This window comes from Pyrgilauda ruficollis, unplaced genomic scaffold (assembly GCF_017590135.1).
Source record: "Pyrgilauda ruficollis isolate IOZ18807 unplaced genomic scaffold, ASM1759013v1 scaffold23, whole genome shotgun sequence".
Lineage (NCBI taxonomy): Eukaryota > Metazoa > Chordata > Aves > Passeriformes > Passeridae > Pyrgilauda > Pyrgilauda ruficollis.
The window spans coordinates 2,315,506-2,335,625 of NW_024522539.1; the positions used below are offsets into that span (position 1 = coordinate 2,315,506).

General features: G+C 45.6%; 1 protein-coding gene across 1 annotated transcript in view; it reads right to left on the reverse strand.

Annotated features, from left to right (window-relative positions):
* The window catches only part of ALDH1A3 (aldehyde dehydrogenase 1 family member A3), a 33,492-nt gene extending 13,862 nt beyond the window's left edge, over positions 1-19,630 (reverse strand). Inside the window, exons 1-7 of the mRNA XM_041469144.1 lie at positions 19,502-19,630; positions 16,038-16,142; positions 10,526-10,666; positions 8,689-8,818; positions 7,421-7,482; positions 4,441-4,569; positions 2,012-2,125 (exon numbers count right to left, since the gene is read on the reverse strand). Coding sequence (XP_041325078.1) covers positions 2,012-2,125; positions 4,441-4,569; positions 7,421-7,482; positions 8,689-8,818; positions 10,526-10,666; positions 16,038-16,142; positions 19,502-19,600 — 780 coding nt within the window. The 5' untranslated portion in view covers positions 19,601-19,630. The remainder of the gene's footprint in view (positions 1-2,011; positions 2,126-4,440; positions 4,570-7,420; positions 7,483-8,688; positions 8,819-10,525; positions 10,667-16,037; positions 16,143-19,501) is intronic.
* Positions 19,631-20,120: the final 490 nt, after the last annotated feature.

Sequence of the window (20,120 nt, forward strand, 5' to 3'; positions counted from 1 at the left end):
TTTGCTTGTATTTTACCTTTGCACATGGAAACCTTACCTTTATTTCTGACTAAAACTACTCTTACCCTGGAGTGGAACTGTGAGGAAGGAAAGCATGGGGCAGCTGTCTGGTAATTACAGGTCTGCATTTCTCATGGTTTGCCCTTGTTACTCAAGCATGACTCCTGAGCTCATGAGAGATCTTCTCTAGTCACTCAGAACTTAGGCCTAGAGACAGCAGAAATAAGTGATGCATCCTAGCTTTGCAAGGGGCATTACTGCAGGCTGGCTGGCCAAAGAGGAGTGAGTTAATAACCTAAGAGAAGAGATCTATGTGGGAAAATTCTCGTGGAGTTTAAGATCAGTATTTCTAAACTGGCACTGAGCCCAAGTTGGGGCTTAATAACTAAGTCAAAATATATTTTGAATTAACTTCACTTCCTGGCTCAGAAACAGTAGCATTGTGCTGCAAATGCTGCAGAGATGCAGCTGAACTCGCAGATGGGTGGAGGGGGAAGAAAACACTTCTAAATTACACATGCATTAGCAAAGGATCTGTCTCCCTTGGTGTTTCCTGCACACCCATGGATTAGGAGACAAGCACAGTGTCTACAGGAGTTTTTTGCCTACAGGCTCCAGCAGCTGAGATTTTCCTTCTGCCACTAATCCACTGGATACTCCTTTTTCATTAAAAACCCAAACAGATCCATGTGGGCTGGATGAGTCTATAAGCTCTATTGTTTTTACACAGCTAATGTCTCATCTGGGCTAAAAGTTTCCGATCTAGGATTTGGAGAGAAGCATGTAACTGAATAAGCTCCAAGATCAGACCAACCATCAAGAGAGAAAAAGCTCACTGTGAACTTTTACTGTATTGTGGTCTGCTTGTTCCCATGATCCCTGTACAGAAACACAGGCTTAGCACACCTTTTCCTATGGGATAAGCACAGGATGTACACAAAGCCACTAGATGGTAGTGTTGGTAAATGCTGTAGCTTTTGAGTGTTTGGAGTTACCTTCACCGACCAAGAATACCTTTCAAGGTAATTTGTCATCATTATACATTCACATCACACTCTGCAATTACGAGGGCAGACTTAAGAACGGATGAATTCAGCAAATGCTCAACAAGAATAATGCTCCTCAAAGAAGTAAGAGACTGAATTTGCCTCAGCTGCCTCCACTGATGTGAGCATTTCCATTCTTTGGACACTGCCTCTATTCTGGAGGTGCAGATCTACTGCAAGAAACATCTAAAGCAGTCAGTGGAAAAATGTTCACTTTTCTAAGCAAGCTTTTGTTTGAGAATTTTCAGCTTTGTTTGCATGCCTCAGTTCTGCTCAATTCCATGGTCTTGGCCAAGCCATACACACTCTTCCCATGTAGGTATGGAAGAGGATGGCTGTAGGAGATTGATAGTGCAGAGGTCTTGTGGCCACCCCTCTCATAAACAAGCCAGACACATCTATTTACAGGAAAAAAGCTAAATAGAAGGTGCTTTACTGTACAGGTCTCAGAATGAAGCTCAAATGTTAATCCCCTCCACGTCAGCAGAGAAGGCCTTGGGCATGAAGCCATGTTTTTATTTAAGTCCTAGTTCCTCAGAGGTAAATAAAGCCAAGGAAGAATTGTTCAGGGCTCTGACTGACATGTTTTCCAGTTGCAGGACAGGACTGGCAGGCAAACATGCCCAGAAGCTCCACTGGGTCAATGACATGATATTAAGTCACTGCCAGCCTGCCCTGTAGACTGCCTTCCCTTATGTCAGAGCCCCTTTTACTTACAGTCCTCACAGAAATGTGGTGGTTTGGCAAAACCCAGCTCTCAGAAATGTGGGATTATTACAAGAACAAGGATCTGAATTAGACAAATACCAAACACTGCTGAGAAATCCTGTCACATGGAATGTGACAGAGGAACTGTTGGTTATACAGAAGCACTGACATCTCATAGGTCCAGTCTTCTGTGGATGACAGTTTAAAAGAGAATGCAAAGAGGAACAGCAGGTGTCTTTGAGAAATCCATCACCTACCTTGGTTGATCCAGTAAAAGCAATTTTATCAATGCTGTCATGGGTAGAAATTGCAGCTCCAGCTGTGGGGCCATAGCCTGGCACAATGTTCACCACACCTGGAGGGAAACCCACCTGAAACAGAGTTTAAAAACAGCTCTGTAGAGAATTTGAGAGCACAGCTCATTTCTCAGGAAGCCATGATTAGTTGCACTATACTCCTCTGAGCTCTTACCAGATACATCCCTGTTTTCCAGACCTTCCAGCAACATGGCTGCATGCTACCAGCTGGAGTAGACATGGGTGAAATTAACAGCCATGCTTAGGAAATGCCAAGTTTCAGTAAGAATTCTTGGAGAAGTCCCAGTTTCAAATCAAAAGAGAGCGAGTCTTTTGGCCAAACTTGGCCCCCAGCTACTGCAGTGCAGCTGCAGCCAAGGGGTAAATGAATGAAAGTTTGTTTTGAACAAAGGTTGACATTTGTGGTTCTTCAGGGACCAGAGGGATTAAGAAGTCAGTAAAACCTCACTAGATGATGGGGCTAATAAAACAGGAGTACAAAAGCAGATGGTAACAAGACTTATGCAAGTTTCCACCACATTTACAAGGTCGATTAGCCAACTAGTAATTTTGCCAAAACAGACAAATGGCAAAACTTCAGGTGAAATTCTAGTGCAAGAAGAACTGAGGGACCGACTGGTTTGGTTTTAGTTCCTGAAACAAGAGTTCCAAGGATTGCTCTTCTAGGTTAGCCTTCCCTTACTACTGATAGCACAAAGTTGTTTTCCCTGCAATTTCCAATGATGAAGTTCCAGAATATAACACATTTGCCTCATTTCCTATGACTTTTTAATACAAAATCTCAATAAATGCCATTTCTTTTTAATAGAGAAAAAAAATGAAGCAATTGCTCATGTACTGTCTGCAAAAAAATTATCCTCATAAGACTTTTTCCCCCCATTTTTTCTTTTCATAAATTGGAAGGGCAGTCTCATTTCTTCTATGGATGTGACAATGACAAAAATGCATTTAATGGAGTCTGCATCTTGGCTAATGAGTTTTCAAGCAAATACTGCATGTCAAACTGTGCAAGTAATGATGTTTGGAGTCAGCAGCAAAGCCACAAGGAAGTAAAAAATTGGTTCAAAACACACTGAGCCAAAAAGTTTTTTCTGTTTTTCAGCAAAAATATTTTGGTTGGCCAACAATTATTTCATTGAACGTAACACATAGTTTTGTGTGTGTGGTAACATCTTCTACATCCTTTTAAAGATGAAAACCAAAAAACTTTAACTCATTTTTCTGAAAAACTTAAAAGAATTTAACTAATTTTGGGTGGAGAAAGGAGCATCTTCAAATAAAATTATTGTGCTCTAACTACACTTCTGCCTTGAAAGACAACTGTAAGAAAGAGCAACCTTAGAATTTCAGCTGAAAAAAATTAATTTTACCAGAATTGAATGGTGTTTTCTGGGGGGGAATGCTATGCCTGTGTTTGGGGAGCTGATGTCAGAGTCAAAAAAAGCAGTGGTGTGGCAGGGCTCAGTAGAAGTCATGACAACTGCACCCTGTGCTCACTCACTCATCTTGTGTAATCTCATTAAGCCAAGTAACTGTAGGAGATACTTAACTGGTATTATTTTTCCACTTCCTTTCCTGATGGAAGAGCCCTAAGTGTCAATTATCAACATATCTCTGTTTTCTCCCAGGCTAAGCCAAGAAAGGACAAAATCATCATTTGACTGAGCCTAACAAACAGACAGAGGCCAAAGTTCATCTACAACTCCTTTAGTTTTCCTCAGTCACTCACACCCATACCTATAGGAAGCTGATGTACTGAAGGTTCTGTGCATCTCCCACCTCCTCTGCACAATTAACAGATGTATTGGCACACAAGATCCTACCTGACAAGCCCTAAACCAGCATTTTAAAATCCCAACCTATCATGTTGCCTTTATTTCAGTTGACTTTACAGGCCAGACACAACTACATTGTTCTAGGAACCACAGAAATGACAAGGAATTGTTTCCCAGGACACTCTGTCTTGGTTGAATTATCCCACTTAAGAACAACAAACACAACACTGCTGTCTAATCACACTCTTTTTTGTCCCATTGTCTAATAAAACTGAGCTGTTGCCTTTCACTCATTTGGGAGAGGGGAAGACAAGGTATGGGAAGAAAAGCATGTTTTTTTCTCTCTGCAGCTTCTTGAGAAAGGAGAAAAATGCACAGGTTTTGTGATGTTTGCCACCTCCCAGCCAGTCACAAAGGCCTTCATAAAAAAAGACTGAAGACAGAGCTTGTTCTCACTTTCCTTTGTGAGACTATTAAAGCTGGAAGTCTGTTTGTTATGCTCAGACTCTTTAAAACCTAAAAACCAATTCAAAATACAGCCTTGCTTATGACCTTAAGAGACAGAACCTCGAGGGGCTGCTGATATTTCCTCACCTCCTTGATCAGAGAGCCAATGTAGAGCGACGTGAGCGGAGTTTGTTCAGCTGGCTTAATGACCAGAGTGTTTCCACAGCACAGAGCTGGTGCCATCTTCCAGACCAGCATCAGCAGGGGGAAGTTCCACTGCAAGAACAAAAGGCACTGCTCAGATCAGCCTGCCACAGTCACCTACTCACTTCCATGCAGCCTTTTCCCAGCTCAGGGAGGAAAGGAATGGGAGGAAAGCCACAAAGAGGAGCGTCTGTTTATAATACTGTGTTTGCTTGGGCTAAGGAATACAACTTCCTTGATTTCCCCCTGAGATCCCTGATATTGCTGGCAGTCCTCACACTAATCCTGTAAGCTGGACAACCTTCTGCATGATGTGACTTCATTCTTTGAAGGAGTTTGATCACATTTTGTGTAGGATTTTGGCTCTTCACAGATACTGTGTTGGAGGCACTCTGATGCATCACTTCTGTACAGCATCTGTATGTGGGGAATTGCAGAATGAAACTATTCATTGAAAAAACCCTATTTTTTCTCTGTTAAGCACCTGCTGAGTAGTTAGGAGTTATATAATATCATTCAGTTCCAGTTTTATAAATAGGAAGCTGCAGTGAGTTGTTCAGTCATGGAAATCTAGGGGAGGTCTCATACTCCCTTCATATTGTAAATTGCTCCTTTCCAATTAGTTTTCTAATTTGGAATTAGGAACCAGTCCACATTAGTTTTCTCTGTGCTAATCTCTTTCATGGTCATGTGTATTTGGGGATCTTTGAGTCTAAGCAAGAAGTGGAAAATCTAGCTCACACTAAATCTCAGAAAGGTCATTTGGCAGCAGAAAGGATTTTTTCATTAAAAATAATTAATGCTGCTTCAGGGATGATGGAAGCAGGCCAACAGCAAGGGGACTTCTTGTCAAAACTCAAGCCAAGGGCCTTCAGCTATCAACAAAGAAGCCAAGTATGTCAGGAATCCACAAATTCACACTTACAAATAAATTAGCAGTGTAGCTTTTGAGCCATGAGTTCCAGTCTAACCCTGAGACAAAGCAGAATTTGGTCTCAAGTGTTATTCTCCAACTTGCTTCACCCTTTTCCCCAGACCTGTTCCATTTCAGTGATCTTCTCCAATGGCCACATCCCATAATTTGCCCACTTGTCTTTTTCTCCTAAGTTTTCCTGGAGGCCTGGCAGCTTGAACCATTTGCACCTACACTACTTTTCTACAGTTTCAGAGCATGAAATAGCTCCACTAGGAGCTTTCTTCTGCAGAGTGGCTGGTGAAAGTGACAGTAAGGGACTCCAGGGCTGCCTCATGATATCACCTTGGGACAAAAATCAGCCATATGCTGCACTTCCTAAGAACTTATCTAGCTAAATAAAAATAAAATATTATTTCAATATAGTCAAGCCATAGGAGAAAGGGAGGACTGTTAATTGCTCTAGGGAAACATAGCCAGAACAGTGACAGAATCTTTTCCAATCAAGTAGGAAATACAAACCCACAGGCTGTTGGTGTTATCCAGATCGAACCGGGGAAAAAAAATTGGAGAAGATTTGTTCTGAGTAAACTGAAGACAGATGTGGTTTTGTTGACCCCAGTCATTCTTTATACAAACACAGTGTTGATGTTAAGTCAAATTTGGTTCTGTACTTTCTGTTGTGTTTATTGCTGGTCTAGGGTCAACCTGAGATCTTACAAGCCCCACTCTGTTCCCTACAGTGGCCTTCCAAAGCATCCTGCATGTAGGCTTTTAAAGGGATATTTTCCAAAGCACTGCTGAGTGCCAAAGGTGGCTGAGAGTGACAGGGAAATACCTTTTAACTGGTGATCAGTGTGAGGAGCCTGAGATTTTGATCTTAAGTCATAAATTCTGCTCACCAGCAGTCACATTGCTTGCTCAGCCATTAATGCTCTGAAGTCACCAAGAGAAATGTTTGATAACCTCCTACTTTGCCTCACCCTGACACTGCCAAAGAGACCATGTCCTCTCATCACCTGGGCTACAAATTCAGCCCTGCTGAAGGAAAAAGCACAATTTCCCTAGACATCTATGGGATCTGGTCCAGGCCTGGTATTCCCAGGGTCCAGCCAATCCAATGTCCCACATGCAGTTCTGTCAGTCTTTAACCTTATCTCAAAAGTCAAAACCCTTCATGAACTCTTCCTGATCCAAGTACCATATAATCATAGAACATCCTGAGTTGGAAGGGATCCACTGGGATCATCAAGTTCCAACTCCTGGACCTACACAGGACAGCAGCAAGGCTCCCACCACAGGTCTGACAGCATTGTCCAAAGACCTCTTGAGCTTTGGCAGACTTGGTGCTGTATCCAAACAGAGAATCTTGACACAGGACCATTTCCCTCACAAATTGTAGGATACCACATTCAAAGCATTTTACAACCAGACAGGAAGAAAATCTGTCTCCCATGAGCTGTAAAGTCTTCCTGGCTGTCTGTTGAAACAGAGCAAGCAACACATGCTAACACTGGAGGCATTCCAAGAGCTAGCCACACTGTCCCCTCAGCAGAGAATGAGACCTCAAGGAAAAGAAAACTATTCAGTGAGATTTAATCCCAGAAAGCACAGAAAGCAGCCAGACGCAATTAATTGATAATGGATATGATTTAAAACCCAAAACTATGCATCAGCACGAGGCAGCAGAAAGCCAGCACTCCTCATGACGAGATGGTTGTCCCAGCAGTGTGAGAGTCAGAGCTCTGACTGGTCTCTGGTGACTGGTGTCAGCCTCAGAGAGCACCAGAGCATCTGATTAGAAGACCCACCCTTCCACTGCAGAGCACTTCTGTTGCCAAGAGCAATTGGCATGGGGGTAAAACACAAAACTACATCAGGCCACTGAGATGGGAGTTCCCTGCAGAACAGCTGTGCTTAGCCAGGCAGCAAATGGCTGCAGGGTAGGATGGAGTGCACATGGAATTTCCACTTCTGTGGGAGATGCAGGGCACCAGCACTGTCACTTACTGGGGTTATGGCTCCACAGACACCCATGGGCTCGTGCCGGGTGAAACAGACAAAATTTTCATCTGCAAGACAAGAGAGTAAAAGGGCACAAAACAGTCAAAATCCTCACTTTTACAGAAAACGTGTGAGACAACTGCACACTAACAGGTTGGGGAGAGAACTAAACCCCTGTTAGACAGAGAATACTGTCTGTTCATCCTGACTCATGCCTTTGGGACACCCCAGTCAGGTGAAGATCTGAGTACAGGTCTTGTGCCAGCCTGAAAGCCAAACACCACACACAGTCACACAGGAACCTTTTAAAACCAGGGTTCAGTTCCTTCTGTAAATTCCCTGTGTTGAGGCTGAGGGGAGGATAACTCATTATCACACTGAAGAGCAAACAAATTTCATTCAGATTGTGTCCTACTGAAAAACACAAAGCACTGAAGGGAGAGTTTAAAAACACATTTTATACAGGTATCCTGTTCAGTGTAACAGGAATTGCACTCCTGGTAAGAAATCATAAAAAGATTGAACTCTGGAACTAAAGCAGTACAATTCACCTCAAAATACTGCTGTTGCTCTTTCACAGAGAAAGCAGGAAGAACATTTGCCTTTCAAATTCATTCTTGCTGAACAGCTAGTTTCATTGGGAAGATGTGACAGAGAGCAAGAACATTTCAAATGACACTTTTTCAAAGTGATTTCAAATCAGGACAAACAAGGAGTGTCCAGACAAGCAAAGCTTTATACCACTCTGAATGAGGGTGACAAATCTCAGTTTATATGACTGACATGGCTCCTTTTGCTGTCTGCACAGGCTGAACTAGCTCAGCCCTCCAGAGCCCTTCCTCTGGTGACTAATTTTGTCTGCAGTGTCTGTCCTTCACACAGCCTGGGACAAAAGAGGCCAAATTTGAAAATACTCCATATTGCCCATCATGCCACAAGGACATCCATTCTCTTAACTTGCTCTCACCAAAACCATACTTGAACTTCTATACCTGGACCAAAGTGTTCTTTCTGTGTGACTGCTCTGAACAAAAGTTTCTCTGTTAAAAATGCAATAGAAGAGCCCACACATTATTTTCCAGAGATCTATCCAGGCATTAACCAAGTTCTCCCATTAGCTTCAATATTGAAACATCTGCTTAAAAGGCATCCTGAGACAGAAAGGAAGCACAGGCTATTTTTGCAGGTTTTCAGAAGCCAGCCTTTCCATGGATCTCCCTCCCCCTCAAGCCTGATCCCATACCAGCTCTGAAACTGGGCCTGAAGGTACTCACCCACTGGAATAGTTCTGCCCTGAATTTTATCAGCCCATCCAGCATAGTACCGCAGTGTTTTTATACAGCCTTCCAGGTCAATGAAATAAGCCTGCAGAAAAGGTTTTCCTGTGTCCATTGTTTCCAGAGTCTGAAAAAAAACCAATTTGCGTGCACTGTCAGACAAGTCAATGTTTTAGGTGTTTTTTTCTTAAGAAAGAGCTTTTTAAAAACTCTATCAGCTTTATCATGCCTTGTTCTGAAGGCATGGAATATTCTTCCCTCCTCTTAATATTTAGAGAATGAGCTTGTTAATACAAATAATGCAGAAGGGAAAGCAGACACAGTAACTCTGAAGTGTACAGGAGCTGCTTTGTTCAGGGACACCTTCCAGAAGCCTCCAGAAGGTGAGTGTGGGTGGGAATACAGGCTGGGGTCTGGGGCACTGGTCAGAAACAATATGAGTATCATGAGTTCACCCTAACTGACCTTCCAACACAGATGTTCTGGAGTCCAGATGGTGTCACTGAAATCAGGCAGAGCTACTTTCCTTCTATTAGAAAAAAAAAAAACCCTAATTTTTCTACTTCATAAGCCTAAACCCAGCCTCTGAAAAACCTTCTGGTAAAGTAACCTTTGGGCTCATATCTGTGTTGAGCCCAGGGGAAGACAGAAGTTGCCCCACTGAAGCTGCACTGGTGCTCATCAGCCCTAAACAAAGTCCAGGCTGAGCCTGTGTCCTTCACACTGTTCTGGACATTAGCTCAGGGAATGCTTTGTTCTCCACTCAGGTCATTAAAGGGGATATTGGTGCAAATGGCCAGCACATCCATAAAGGAAGTACTATCCCTTGGTAGATTGAAACATCTTTGTTTACACATGAAGTCATACCCTGTCATGCTCCACAGACATTAGGGTCCAAACAGCACTCAAACAGACATTCCCCTTGGAATGGCAAGAATTGTTATCCACTGAATGTCTGCTAAAACAACTGATTTTTATAAATCATTGCTTAGCACACAGCCAAGGCAGCCAGGGCTGGTTTTCTACAGTGCAAACAGCAATGCCAAACAAGCCCTCCCAGACCAGAAGAACAGCAGAAAGCTTGAAGTGTGTTCTGGTTAAGTGAAAAGGAGGGTGTTCCAAAGTCACGTCAAAAAGTGAGCAAAAAATAAACAGGGTTTATTCACACACACATATATATTTTTTTTTTCCTTCCCTCTCGCTGTCCAGAACTGTCTTCAGAACAGAATGTTTTGGTTTTGCCCTACTGAAACTGAAAGCTGTCAAGTGGTTGAGTGACACTGTGATGGGGAAAGACACCCAGCTCAAAACCGTCACACAGGTACAGGATCCTGAGCACATCCTACAGGTGTCAATTCCTACTGACCTCAGCAGGACACTGGCTCAGTTACCTGCACATCTGACAGCATGGAATGTCATAAATGCCTTTCCCTGAAGGTAAAAGTGCAGCACTGAACTGGAGAGTGCTGAGATCCAAGAGCTTAGGAGGGGAGGGACAGCAGCCCCAAGCTGAGGATCTCTGGGTGCCATTTGGGAAGATGTACAAGGCCTGTAGAGTCCAAAGGCTTCTACCAACTCAGCACATTTTAAGTATTAATATATTTAATCACTTCAATAACTAGCTAAAAGTTCTGCAGAAGTCAACTATGTGGAACTGACAGCCTTCTAAAACTCCTAAAATCCTGCAGAAAGAGGAACAAAGCCATCACTCCTGTCTTCTGCCCTTCATGAAGGGAGAGAAAAGAAAAATATTAGGTAGATAGGGATACACCAGAGGGATGGAGCAGAGTTGTGAGCCAACTGTTGCTGGCTTATCACTGCTCCCAGTACTCACTGCCAGGATGACTCTGTCCCGCTCCAGGAGATCAGCCAGCTTGTGCAGGAGTCGTCCTCTGCTTGGGGCATCCATCTGTCTCCACGGAGAGCCCCTCTGGAATGCTGCCCTTGCTGCCTCCACTGCATTATCCACATCAGGCTACACAACACACACACAAGAAAACCTCAGGTTACAGGGAAGGAGCTGGACAATGGCACAGAAACCCCTCCAGGCTGCTTCCTAGTTGGTGCTGTGGTGGCCAAAACTAAGTTGTCCAACAAAACCACTTTCATTTCACTCCTGGATTTGAATTCAAGCCTGGAATATGTTTTATGTTTGGCCTGGGCTCATAAACAACCTTGAGGTCTGAATACCAATTGGGTCTTTCAAGGGTAATTTAATGTAACTGACTTGTTTATAAAATAATCCAGAATCATGTTCCTGCCAATACAGGATGTGACACTGGGGGAGGATGAAGAATCATGACAGGCCACTGGCCTACATGAATTAGCCTCCTCTAAACAAGTGTGGGCAGGAAAATCCCCCATGAGATCAAGATTTTACCCAGGCAAGTAATTACAGCTCAGATCCCACCATCCAGTCCCCCTGGAGCCCATGCCAAGGCAGTTAACACACCGAAAATCACCCTTAGATCCTAGAACATATTCCCAGAACATTTCTACCAGATGGAAAAGGTTTTGCTGTTCAGTGCTATGACAAAGACATTTCCCTTACACACACTGAGTGCCATTGTCCCTTCATCTCCCAACAGCTTTACCATCCTCTGGGCCAAATCCAACTCTGTTTAACCAAGTTACTAACCAGATGGGGAGCAAAATCCTCTCTTCCCACACCGTCACCACTGGAGCTTCATTCATTTGCTCTGACCACAGTATGCCCTGGACTCCTCCCATCACCTCACATACATTGATTAAAAAAGTGAAGCCAAGGGCTCCCAATCCAATGGAATCTATGGGAACACTGCCACCAACATCCACAAGGCCAAGGCTGTACCTCAAGCATTGATAAAGCTTTGGACAGATTCCTGCTGTATGTAAGGTCTGGCACAGCTCAAGCCTCACTTCAGCTGATGGAGAACTTGCACCTCACTGCAATATCTGGCTCAAAAGGGTGGGAAAGGAGGGAAGGTGTCAGACCTTGATCATTCCTCCCAGCACTTCACCAGTTGCTCTCATCTACACCTTTTCTCAAGTCTTGTCTGGATACAATTAGGAAATGAGCCTCTGCACTGATCCAACAAGGTCTGGCCACATCCCCCTCACAGGAAGGTGCTCAATCAAGAAAAAATGTTGTAGGGAGACACACTGCCTTCTTAAAAAGTTCATGGTCAAAACTGCAAGTCATCACCCAAGGCAATGGCACCTGACATTAAATTTGGCTCCATTTCTTTACCAAAAGATCACACAGCTTTGAAACAGTCTGACCTGTACTGTCAGGAAAAGAATTCCATCCTTTTGGAAGAGCACTGATGAGAAGCCATTGGAGGAAACTTGTGCTGTCACAGGATGGCTCTGGTCCAGCAAGGGACCAGGGTGGGGCAGAGGTGCCCAGAGCCTCTGAGCACAGACAGGCAGGTCCTGCCTGGGGCCCATCACCCACAACAGGCCTTTGAATGGCTCACTCTGCTGGAGTTGATCTGGATTCAGCTTGGCACATCACAAAAGCCAGAAGGCACCACCAGCCACTGCACACTCATGTATCCCCCATCCTGCCTGCTGGAATGAAGGCTTAAGCTGAAAGAAGGCAATATTTTATGTGACAGAGTAGGAAAAGGAACATAAGTGTCAGGTTTAAACAAGCCTTTCCTTAGCAGCAATTAATTAGTTCTACAACCAAGCTGGGAGCACAGATGTGCAGGGAACTGGGCCTGCAGTGGCAAAATGCCCTTGGTAATGAGGGTCTTCCCTCCATCCTGGCACTCAGAACAGGGGTGAGATGACTGCGTGGGCAGAGACTTCAGTGCATGCCCAGATCTTTCCTAGCCTCTAAAAATGGGAGCACCTGAGCCCTGCTGCAGCTCCTGTAGAGACAAAAATGAAGACAACCATCTTTCTTAGACATTCTGGGTACAAAGAGTGGCTCAGAGCCTGCAGTCACTGTCACCCAGGCAAAGAGGCTTTCCCTAAACACCCTCAGGGTAGCACCACCAAGTGATACCCTGAAAGCCTTTCTGCACAGCCTCAATAGGCCTGAGAGACCAGCAAAAACAAGGAAATCCTTCAGGAAGGCTGAAATGCCATTCTTAATCCATCCTGTTATGACTAGGCATTAGGGGAGTCTGAATGGCATGTTCATTGCAGGCATGTTGCAATAGGTAGGCACAAGGCGTGACAAAGTGACTCTGAACTGTCAAGGTGCCAGGAACACCCTGTGGTGCACAAAACCACAGCAGGAGGACATCCATGCATCCTGGTGCTCCACTTGGATCTGTAACAGATTTACTGAGCATTACATAAAAAGCTCCACTAAGAATATTAAGATTGCAAAGTCTTTACAGTGTTGGGAAATGCCTGCAAACCTTCATACCCACCTGGGGTGTTTGAATTATGATACAACCCCCAGTTACACAATCACATACCTTCCCCCCTGAACAAACTGAACACTGTTCTTTGTTCTAAGCTGCCTCGTCCATCTTCCTCCTCTACCTCAAGTCCTGCTCATTGCTGCTCCTTTTTTCTTTCCCATCCTCTTTTCCTCTCTCCTGCCCCAGCAGCAGGCTGCAGAGCACAGTGAAGACCATCACCTCACTGGCTCTGAGTGGGGAAAACACCTGCAAAAAAGCCTTGCTCTGCCTCAGTCTCAGGGTGTCCCAGAGTGCTCCAAGTGAGGAGATGTGCCAGGAATGGAGCACACCCACTGGGGACCCTCTTTCTTCAATTCACCTACTGACTTCTTCAAAAAGCCTTCCCTGTGCACATCTTTGGAGAGGCACTCTTCTGACATAGGGCATGAGCATGTCACAGTTTTTCACTTAGAAGACTGCTCTCCTGCAAACAGTCCACATATTGCTTTAAGTTCCAAACAGCATCCTAACAGCCTGAAATGCCCAAAATCATTATTGAGGGCACTGCAAGTCTGCTATGGTCTTACCTCAGTCTGCCATTACAATCTGAAGGGGACAGGCTGACTGTGAACAAATCCCTCTCACAACCCTTCAAAGATCCACATAAGAGTGAACTGTTTAGAAAGGATCATGACAGACTTGACAGCTGTGGACCTGCTGCCCATGCTCTGAGCAACTGAGCTGGGCACTCCTTTGAGGAAGGAATACTTTTCCACTGTCCTTGATGGATGTCAGCAAGCTGCTAGAAGGAAAAGGCCTGTCTCCAACTGTTAGGGACAGCACCAGAGTTACCTTTTCCATTATCAACCTGGCAAACAGTTGGACACTAAGCTTTTATTTGTGAGGTATGCAGCATCCAGTAGAAACATCCACCATTTTATTTTCAGGGTGTCTTTTTCCACACAGACTTGTCTTTATCCCTCAACTGTCCCATCAAGGACAACTCTGTAACTAAAGAACAGACAACAAAACCTTTGCTTCTAGGCTTATAAAGCATTGGCCAAGTTTCAGCACCAGACTAAACTGTCATCGCTGAGATACTGGCTGCCAAATTTCCACCCCTCACGTGCAGCCTAAGCAAAACACTCTGCATGGCCAGGGAGGGGCAGGTTTCTGTTCAGGGCTTGGGAAGGGGAGCTCTGCTCCCAACCTGCTGTGAAGGCAGAGCCAGCAGGCAGGAGCTGCACCCCTGCAGTGGCACTGGCCAGCACAGCAGTACAGTGGCACTCGGGGACAAGGCATTGGAAAGCACCACTGAACACAACTCACCACTTCCTGTGGTGACTCCAGCAGACTGGAGTTACAGCCCCACGAGGGGATGAACCAGAGCAAGGGAAGCCTCAGGGAACAGTCTGCCAGAAGAGAGTGGGACATGGTCAAGTGTCACCAGAAGGCAAACAGCTATCTGGGGATGGTTGTCAACCATTACTCTTTTTAATTAATCCAGATCCAGATCTAATCCCCACTCAGTTTCTTGGAAAAACCTAGTTAGAGCAAAATATTGTTTTAAAAGGTGTGATGTATAGAAGAGGCTTTCAGCACCCAAAGCACAGCTAGCTTACATTTTTGGCTGCAATGTCCACTAAGAAATCAGTCACCCGTACTGAGTATGCAGGGGAAGAGATCTCCACTGACTGGAAAAGTTTACAGTGACCCTCCTGCAAGCTAGAAGCTGAATTCAGACAGGGACAAATCTCAAGGAGGCAAAACTGGCCTGTTAGTTCTGTATAACAATTTTCATTAGCCAACATTGAGAAGCGGGCACAAACTGCACATGTAATACTCTATAGCTGCTTGAGGAGACACTTAACTCAGGGAACAATAACGTCATGGTTTCTTGCCTATCAAAATACAGTTGCATCAGAGTCAGCTTCAATTCCACTGTTTACATGCCACTGCAATTAAACACAGTTGTGTCCTACCCAGTCAGGATAAAGAAATGACACATAATGTTTGGCTCTGCCTCAATGTGTAATTGCCCCATGGATGCACAGATCCCCAGTGGCAGTAAGTCTCAGAGGCTGCCTCACAAGCACTGGACAAACTTAAATACCAAGAAAAAGAAGTCAGTGCAGGCAGAAATGGCCACGCTGCCCATCACTAACTGCCCACAGCAATGAGCTACCAAAGCCCTGGCACGGCACAGCAGCTGTGAATCACCTTCCCATGACTTCCTGCACAAAGCCAGATGTTGGCCCAGCACTTTTCCATAGGTCAGACCAGTTGGCCCATACATGATGAGTTGTTTTGGACAAAAAAAGTGTCACATGTGATTGTTCTTCACCTCAGGCTGTTACCAAACCCAAGCAGTTACATCTCAGGTTACTCTACAACACACCAGGGCCAGCCAGGGACTACTAAAGCTCTTGAGATACTGGTTTGGTTTTAGTGAGAGCTGCCACATTGGTGCAGGAGGCCAGCACCCACAATAACAGCTAGAAAAGTAGCACCACATCTTCAGCAGCAAGTGGTCAATGTTTGTTTGCATGACCAAATTTAAACTCCTCCAAGCACTCAGGTTATTTGTGTTTAAAAAGGGGGGAGTTTCAGTTCAGTGTCTCCAACAGGCTGCCCTGCAGCTGGAGTATAAACCACCCCCAACACAGGGCCCAAATCCTGTCAGGGGTGAGCACACACCATCATTGCTATTTCCTCAGGCTGGCTACTTCCTTCCAGTCTATGGTATAAGAATGATGCTCAATCTCATTCCTCTGACAGTGTTCAGCAGCCAGTTCCTACCAGGGAAAGTGCTTCTGACAAGCTGGACAGGATTAATGCCACCCAGCCCATGAAATTCTTGAGCAGCACATCCAGTGTCCCAGACCTCCAGCTCAGGCTGGCCAGACAGATGTTGTTGTTAAAAGCCAGCTTTTCCTCTGTGTGCTTCCCTACAAAAAGAAATAACCTGGAAAATGTCTTTTGCACTGCTTGTCCAACAACACTTACCTTATCTCCTTCCTCAATGTCACAGATTTTCTCCAGCGTTGAAGGGTTGTAGGTGGGGAACTTCTTTCCACTTGTAGACTCGTGCCATTCATTGTTAATAAATATCTGAAGAGAGAGCAAGGGGAGTGGAATGGGCAGGAGAAAGAAATACAACTTATATAGACAAAAAAACCACAAGTGCTCCTCAAAGGTCCAGAGGCTCTTCGACTTCCATCCATGGCAGAGTCAAGTGTGCTCAGGCTCTCTCAAACTGCTGGCAATACAGAAGCATTTCTACAAACCTTGTGCACCCAGTTCGTTTCGAGCCAAAGGAAGGCAGAGCATGGGTCCCACAGAGAACAACACTGGGTTTTGGCAGTGAGAAACAGGCAGTTTTTGAAATACATCTCCATGGGAACAGCAAGCAGACACCCAGAGAAACTGTATGGTTGAGGCAGAAGGAGCCCCTTGTTACATGTTGCTGTACAATTATTACTTGGCTGTTTGTGCCCTGCCCTGGGCTACCTCCACAGCTTGCTCCCCCTCCAGCAGTGTCCGCAGGAGGAGGATTCTGGCTCGGTTCTACCCCACCATGCTTTGTCACAGGCCAGATCAAGCCTCCCACGTCACTTGGAGTCATCTGTGACAAGATTTAAGTGTTTCAAAATATTGCATTTCCAGAGCAAGAACAAACAGTCCCAGCGTTGCGTAACTGAAAATGCATTAAATACTGGAGTGTTGTTACTCACTGTAAACAGAACATGAATACCTATATACAATTAATTGATTCAACATGCATCTTATCCACGCTGTGATCTGACTTGGCAGTGTTATATTTTATAAATATACTTTAAATAAGATTAGATGAAGTAATCTTTATTAGTAGCCTGCTAGTGGCTGTAAGCTAGTACTTTTATTTGGAAGCCATCCACATTTGCAATCTTGTTTATGAGTCTCTACACACCAGCAGGAGATTAATGTTGCATCTCTTACATTCGGAATTCCCACTGCTTTGGGTCATAGTTTTCTTTCCTTGGGCAGCTTTTTTTCCTGAAAGGACTTTTTCTTATTATTTCTGCATAAAGCATCCAAAGTGTAATTGGTGTAGAAGCTGCACTGCTGGACCCACCTGTTTTACACAGGCTGAGAAAAAGAATTTCACAAAAAATGTTGCCAAGGGAAGTCACAAGAAAAGATACAATGTTAGAAATATTAACTCCAGTTTAGGACACCAGTGCTCCCAAACGACATCTGTTATCCAAGAGCTACATTTTAACATTTACACATTTTAACCTCAGTTTTTCTTTATTTCCCTAATGAAGAAAAGTCGTATTCTAAATGTGGGAAATATGACAGGAACCATAAAATCACAGTATCAGGTATATGCTCACAAACTAAGGATTGGGGAAGGATACTGATTTTTCCTTTGCATTCAACACTAAATCTGTGGGAAAGTGATGTTCCTACCAAGCAGTAAAACACAAGAGTGACAGGATCAGGCTGTTTTAAATGTAACATATACACTGGCATCATTCTGGGAATCCACCACACATCACGAGTCCTTGGTGCCAGGAGTTGAAATCAAATTTAATAGTATATCCACAGTTCATGCTTCACAGCCAGAATCTGAGGCAAGGAATTGTGGACAGATCACTTCCATCACACACCCATGACAAGCATTAAGCTGCTCTATAAGAAAGATCTTTGTTGAAAAACTTTGCCTCTCCCCCAGCCCCATAACTGGTAGAACCAAAAATAAAAATCTCCTCTAAGCAGAGGGAAGCGTGCTGTCAGCTGTAAACATCTGGTGAAACTCCGAGCTTGCACAAAACCCCTCACAGTTTTATGAAAATTGACTGCTGCTCATTATTTTCTCAGATGCACCGGGAGCATCAGATCAAACATCCAACTCACACTTTTAATTTATGTTGGTTTCCACTTTAAAGATGTTACCTTGACTCTTTCAGCGCTCACAGTCTCTGGCAAAAGTGTGGAGCATAAACTGCGTGTTTGAAAACACACACGGCCGCAGGATAAGATCCCTAAGGAGTGTTTAAAAGTGTTCACAACAATAAAAATAACAAAAACCAGAACATTTGGATGTTTAAGAAGAACTCAAATGGCTGTGTCCATTTTGGACGCAGGAAAGAGCTGTTTGTGCTGCATTACGCCATTCTGCAACCAGCAGCTGCAGATTCAATTTGCTGCTAAATGACAAGTTTATCTGACAAATAAAGAGTAGATAAATTTCGGATATTAAAAAATTAATCTAGTCCAGTGATTACTCCTAATTGCTAATCTGTTTCAGTACACTTTGGATGCATAATTCAAATCAACACCTCGCTGGATAAGCTATCGCTGTTCACGCCTTCTCGCTACAAGGGAATAAGCTTCAAATTTTGTTTTTTCTTAATACTTAACACAAAAATGCAATGGTAGCATGCTCATTCAGCCCCTCCATCTCTTTTAGTCCGGGCACAAAGTTGAAATTATGGCAGCCGAGGCTCCTCAGCAGCATAACCAGCCGGGACGCTCTCCCCACTGCGCAAGGCAGCGGGTCAGGCTGTTGTGGAACACAAAGCGACTCGGCGATCGCAGAGCTACAGCTGCACTGGGAGCAGGGATTTCTGGAGCCCTGCTCAGCTCCAAGCCAGCCCCATCTCAGAGGGACAGAGATATCAAGCTCAGGAGCCTTTGGTTTATACCAAAAGGTCAGGAGTGACTGTTTAAAGGGAAACTCAGTGGAAAGCGGAGAGGTGAGGGTTTGTGTGGGCTCAGTGCCTGACTCCTCATCCCGTGGGGAGGCCATGGAGTTGGGACGAAGAGCCACCAACACGAGCACCGCTCCTCATGGGGCTGCAGGATGCTCCAGTGTCATGGCAGAGCCTTTCCACAAGGCCCAGCCCTGCCGGACACCAACCCTGTGCTCGCCACCACCCAAACCCACCGCTGGCACCGAGCCACCTCCCCACAGGGGAGCTGTGGGTCAAGAACGCTCGAACACAACCCCAGCAAGCAGCTGGGGAAGGATAAAACCTTCCTCGCCCTGCCCAGGCTCACCCCATCCAAATCGGATTTTGCTGAGCGCCAGCGAGGAGCCGGAGGCGTTCACGGGTGCGTTGGGAGGGGAAGATGGTGTCAGGCACCACAGCCAGGGAGAGGAGCCCAGGGCGCCTGGGGCAGAGCAACAGCTTTGGAGGAGTGACTTTATTAAAAATAAAAAAATAGGTTTTGGGTATTAGGGATTGGGGCAAGTGTTGCTCCATTAGAAATGCCACTGTCATCTGCTTGCTCAACCTCAAACCCCCATAAACCTACTGTCTCAGGCAGCAGAATGAATAAAAGAAGCTAAGGAAAGCAACACTGAGGGTGAAAATTTTGTATTAAAAATATAACACCTCACAGCCACCCTGACTCCACCAAACACTGCCAACACCACGGCGAAGCCCACCCGCCGCCCAGCGCCCCGTGCCTGACGGGCTCACCTTGGTGTATTTCACCTCCAGGCTGCGCAGGGGTCGCGGCAGCGGAGGCACTTTCTTGTCGGGCTGCCCGTTCTCCACGGCGCCGTTGAGGGCTGCCATGGCCCCGCCGTCGAGCCCGCGCGCCTTCTGCCCGCTGACAGCGCCCGCGCCGCCTTAAGAGCGCCGCGCGAGCCGCCCGCCCGCCCCCATTGGCCGCCGCCCCCCCGCCCGCGCGCCGCCGCCGGGCCCCCACAGCGCTCCCGCGCCGCTGTCCCCACAGCGCTCGCAAAGGGCTCCCCAAGGGACTCACAGGATCCCAAAGGAGCGCTCCCCTCAGGATCCCAAAGGGCTTCCAAAGGGCTCTCCGCAGGGTTGCAAGGGATTCTGCTCAATGTCGCAAGGGGTTCTACTCAATGTCTCAAGGGATTCCCCTCAGGCCATAAACGGTTCCCCGCAGCGCTCTCCACAGAATCCCGAAGGGCTCCCCCCGGGCTCCCCTCAGGGGGTCCCACAGAGTCCCTCAGGATTCCCCCAAGGGCTCGGACATTGCTCCCTCAGGGCTCCCCGTGGTGTCCCCGCAGTGCTCCCCTCAGCGCTCCTGCAGGGCTCCCTCAGCTCCATGCACAGCTCTGACATTGCT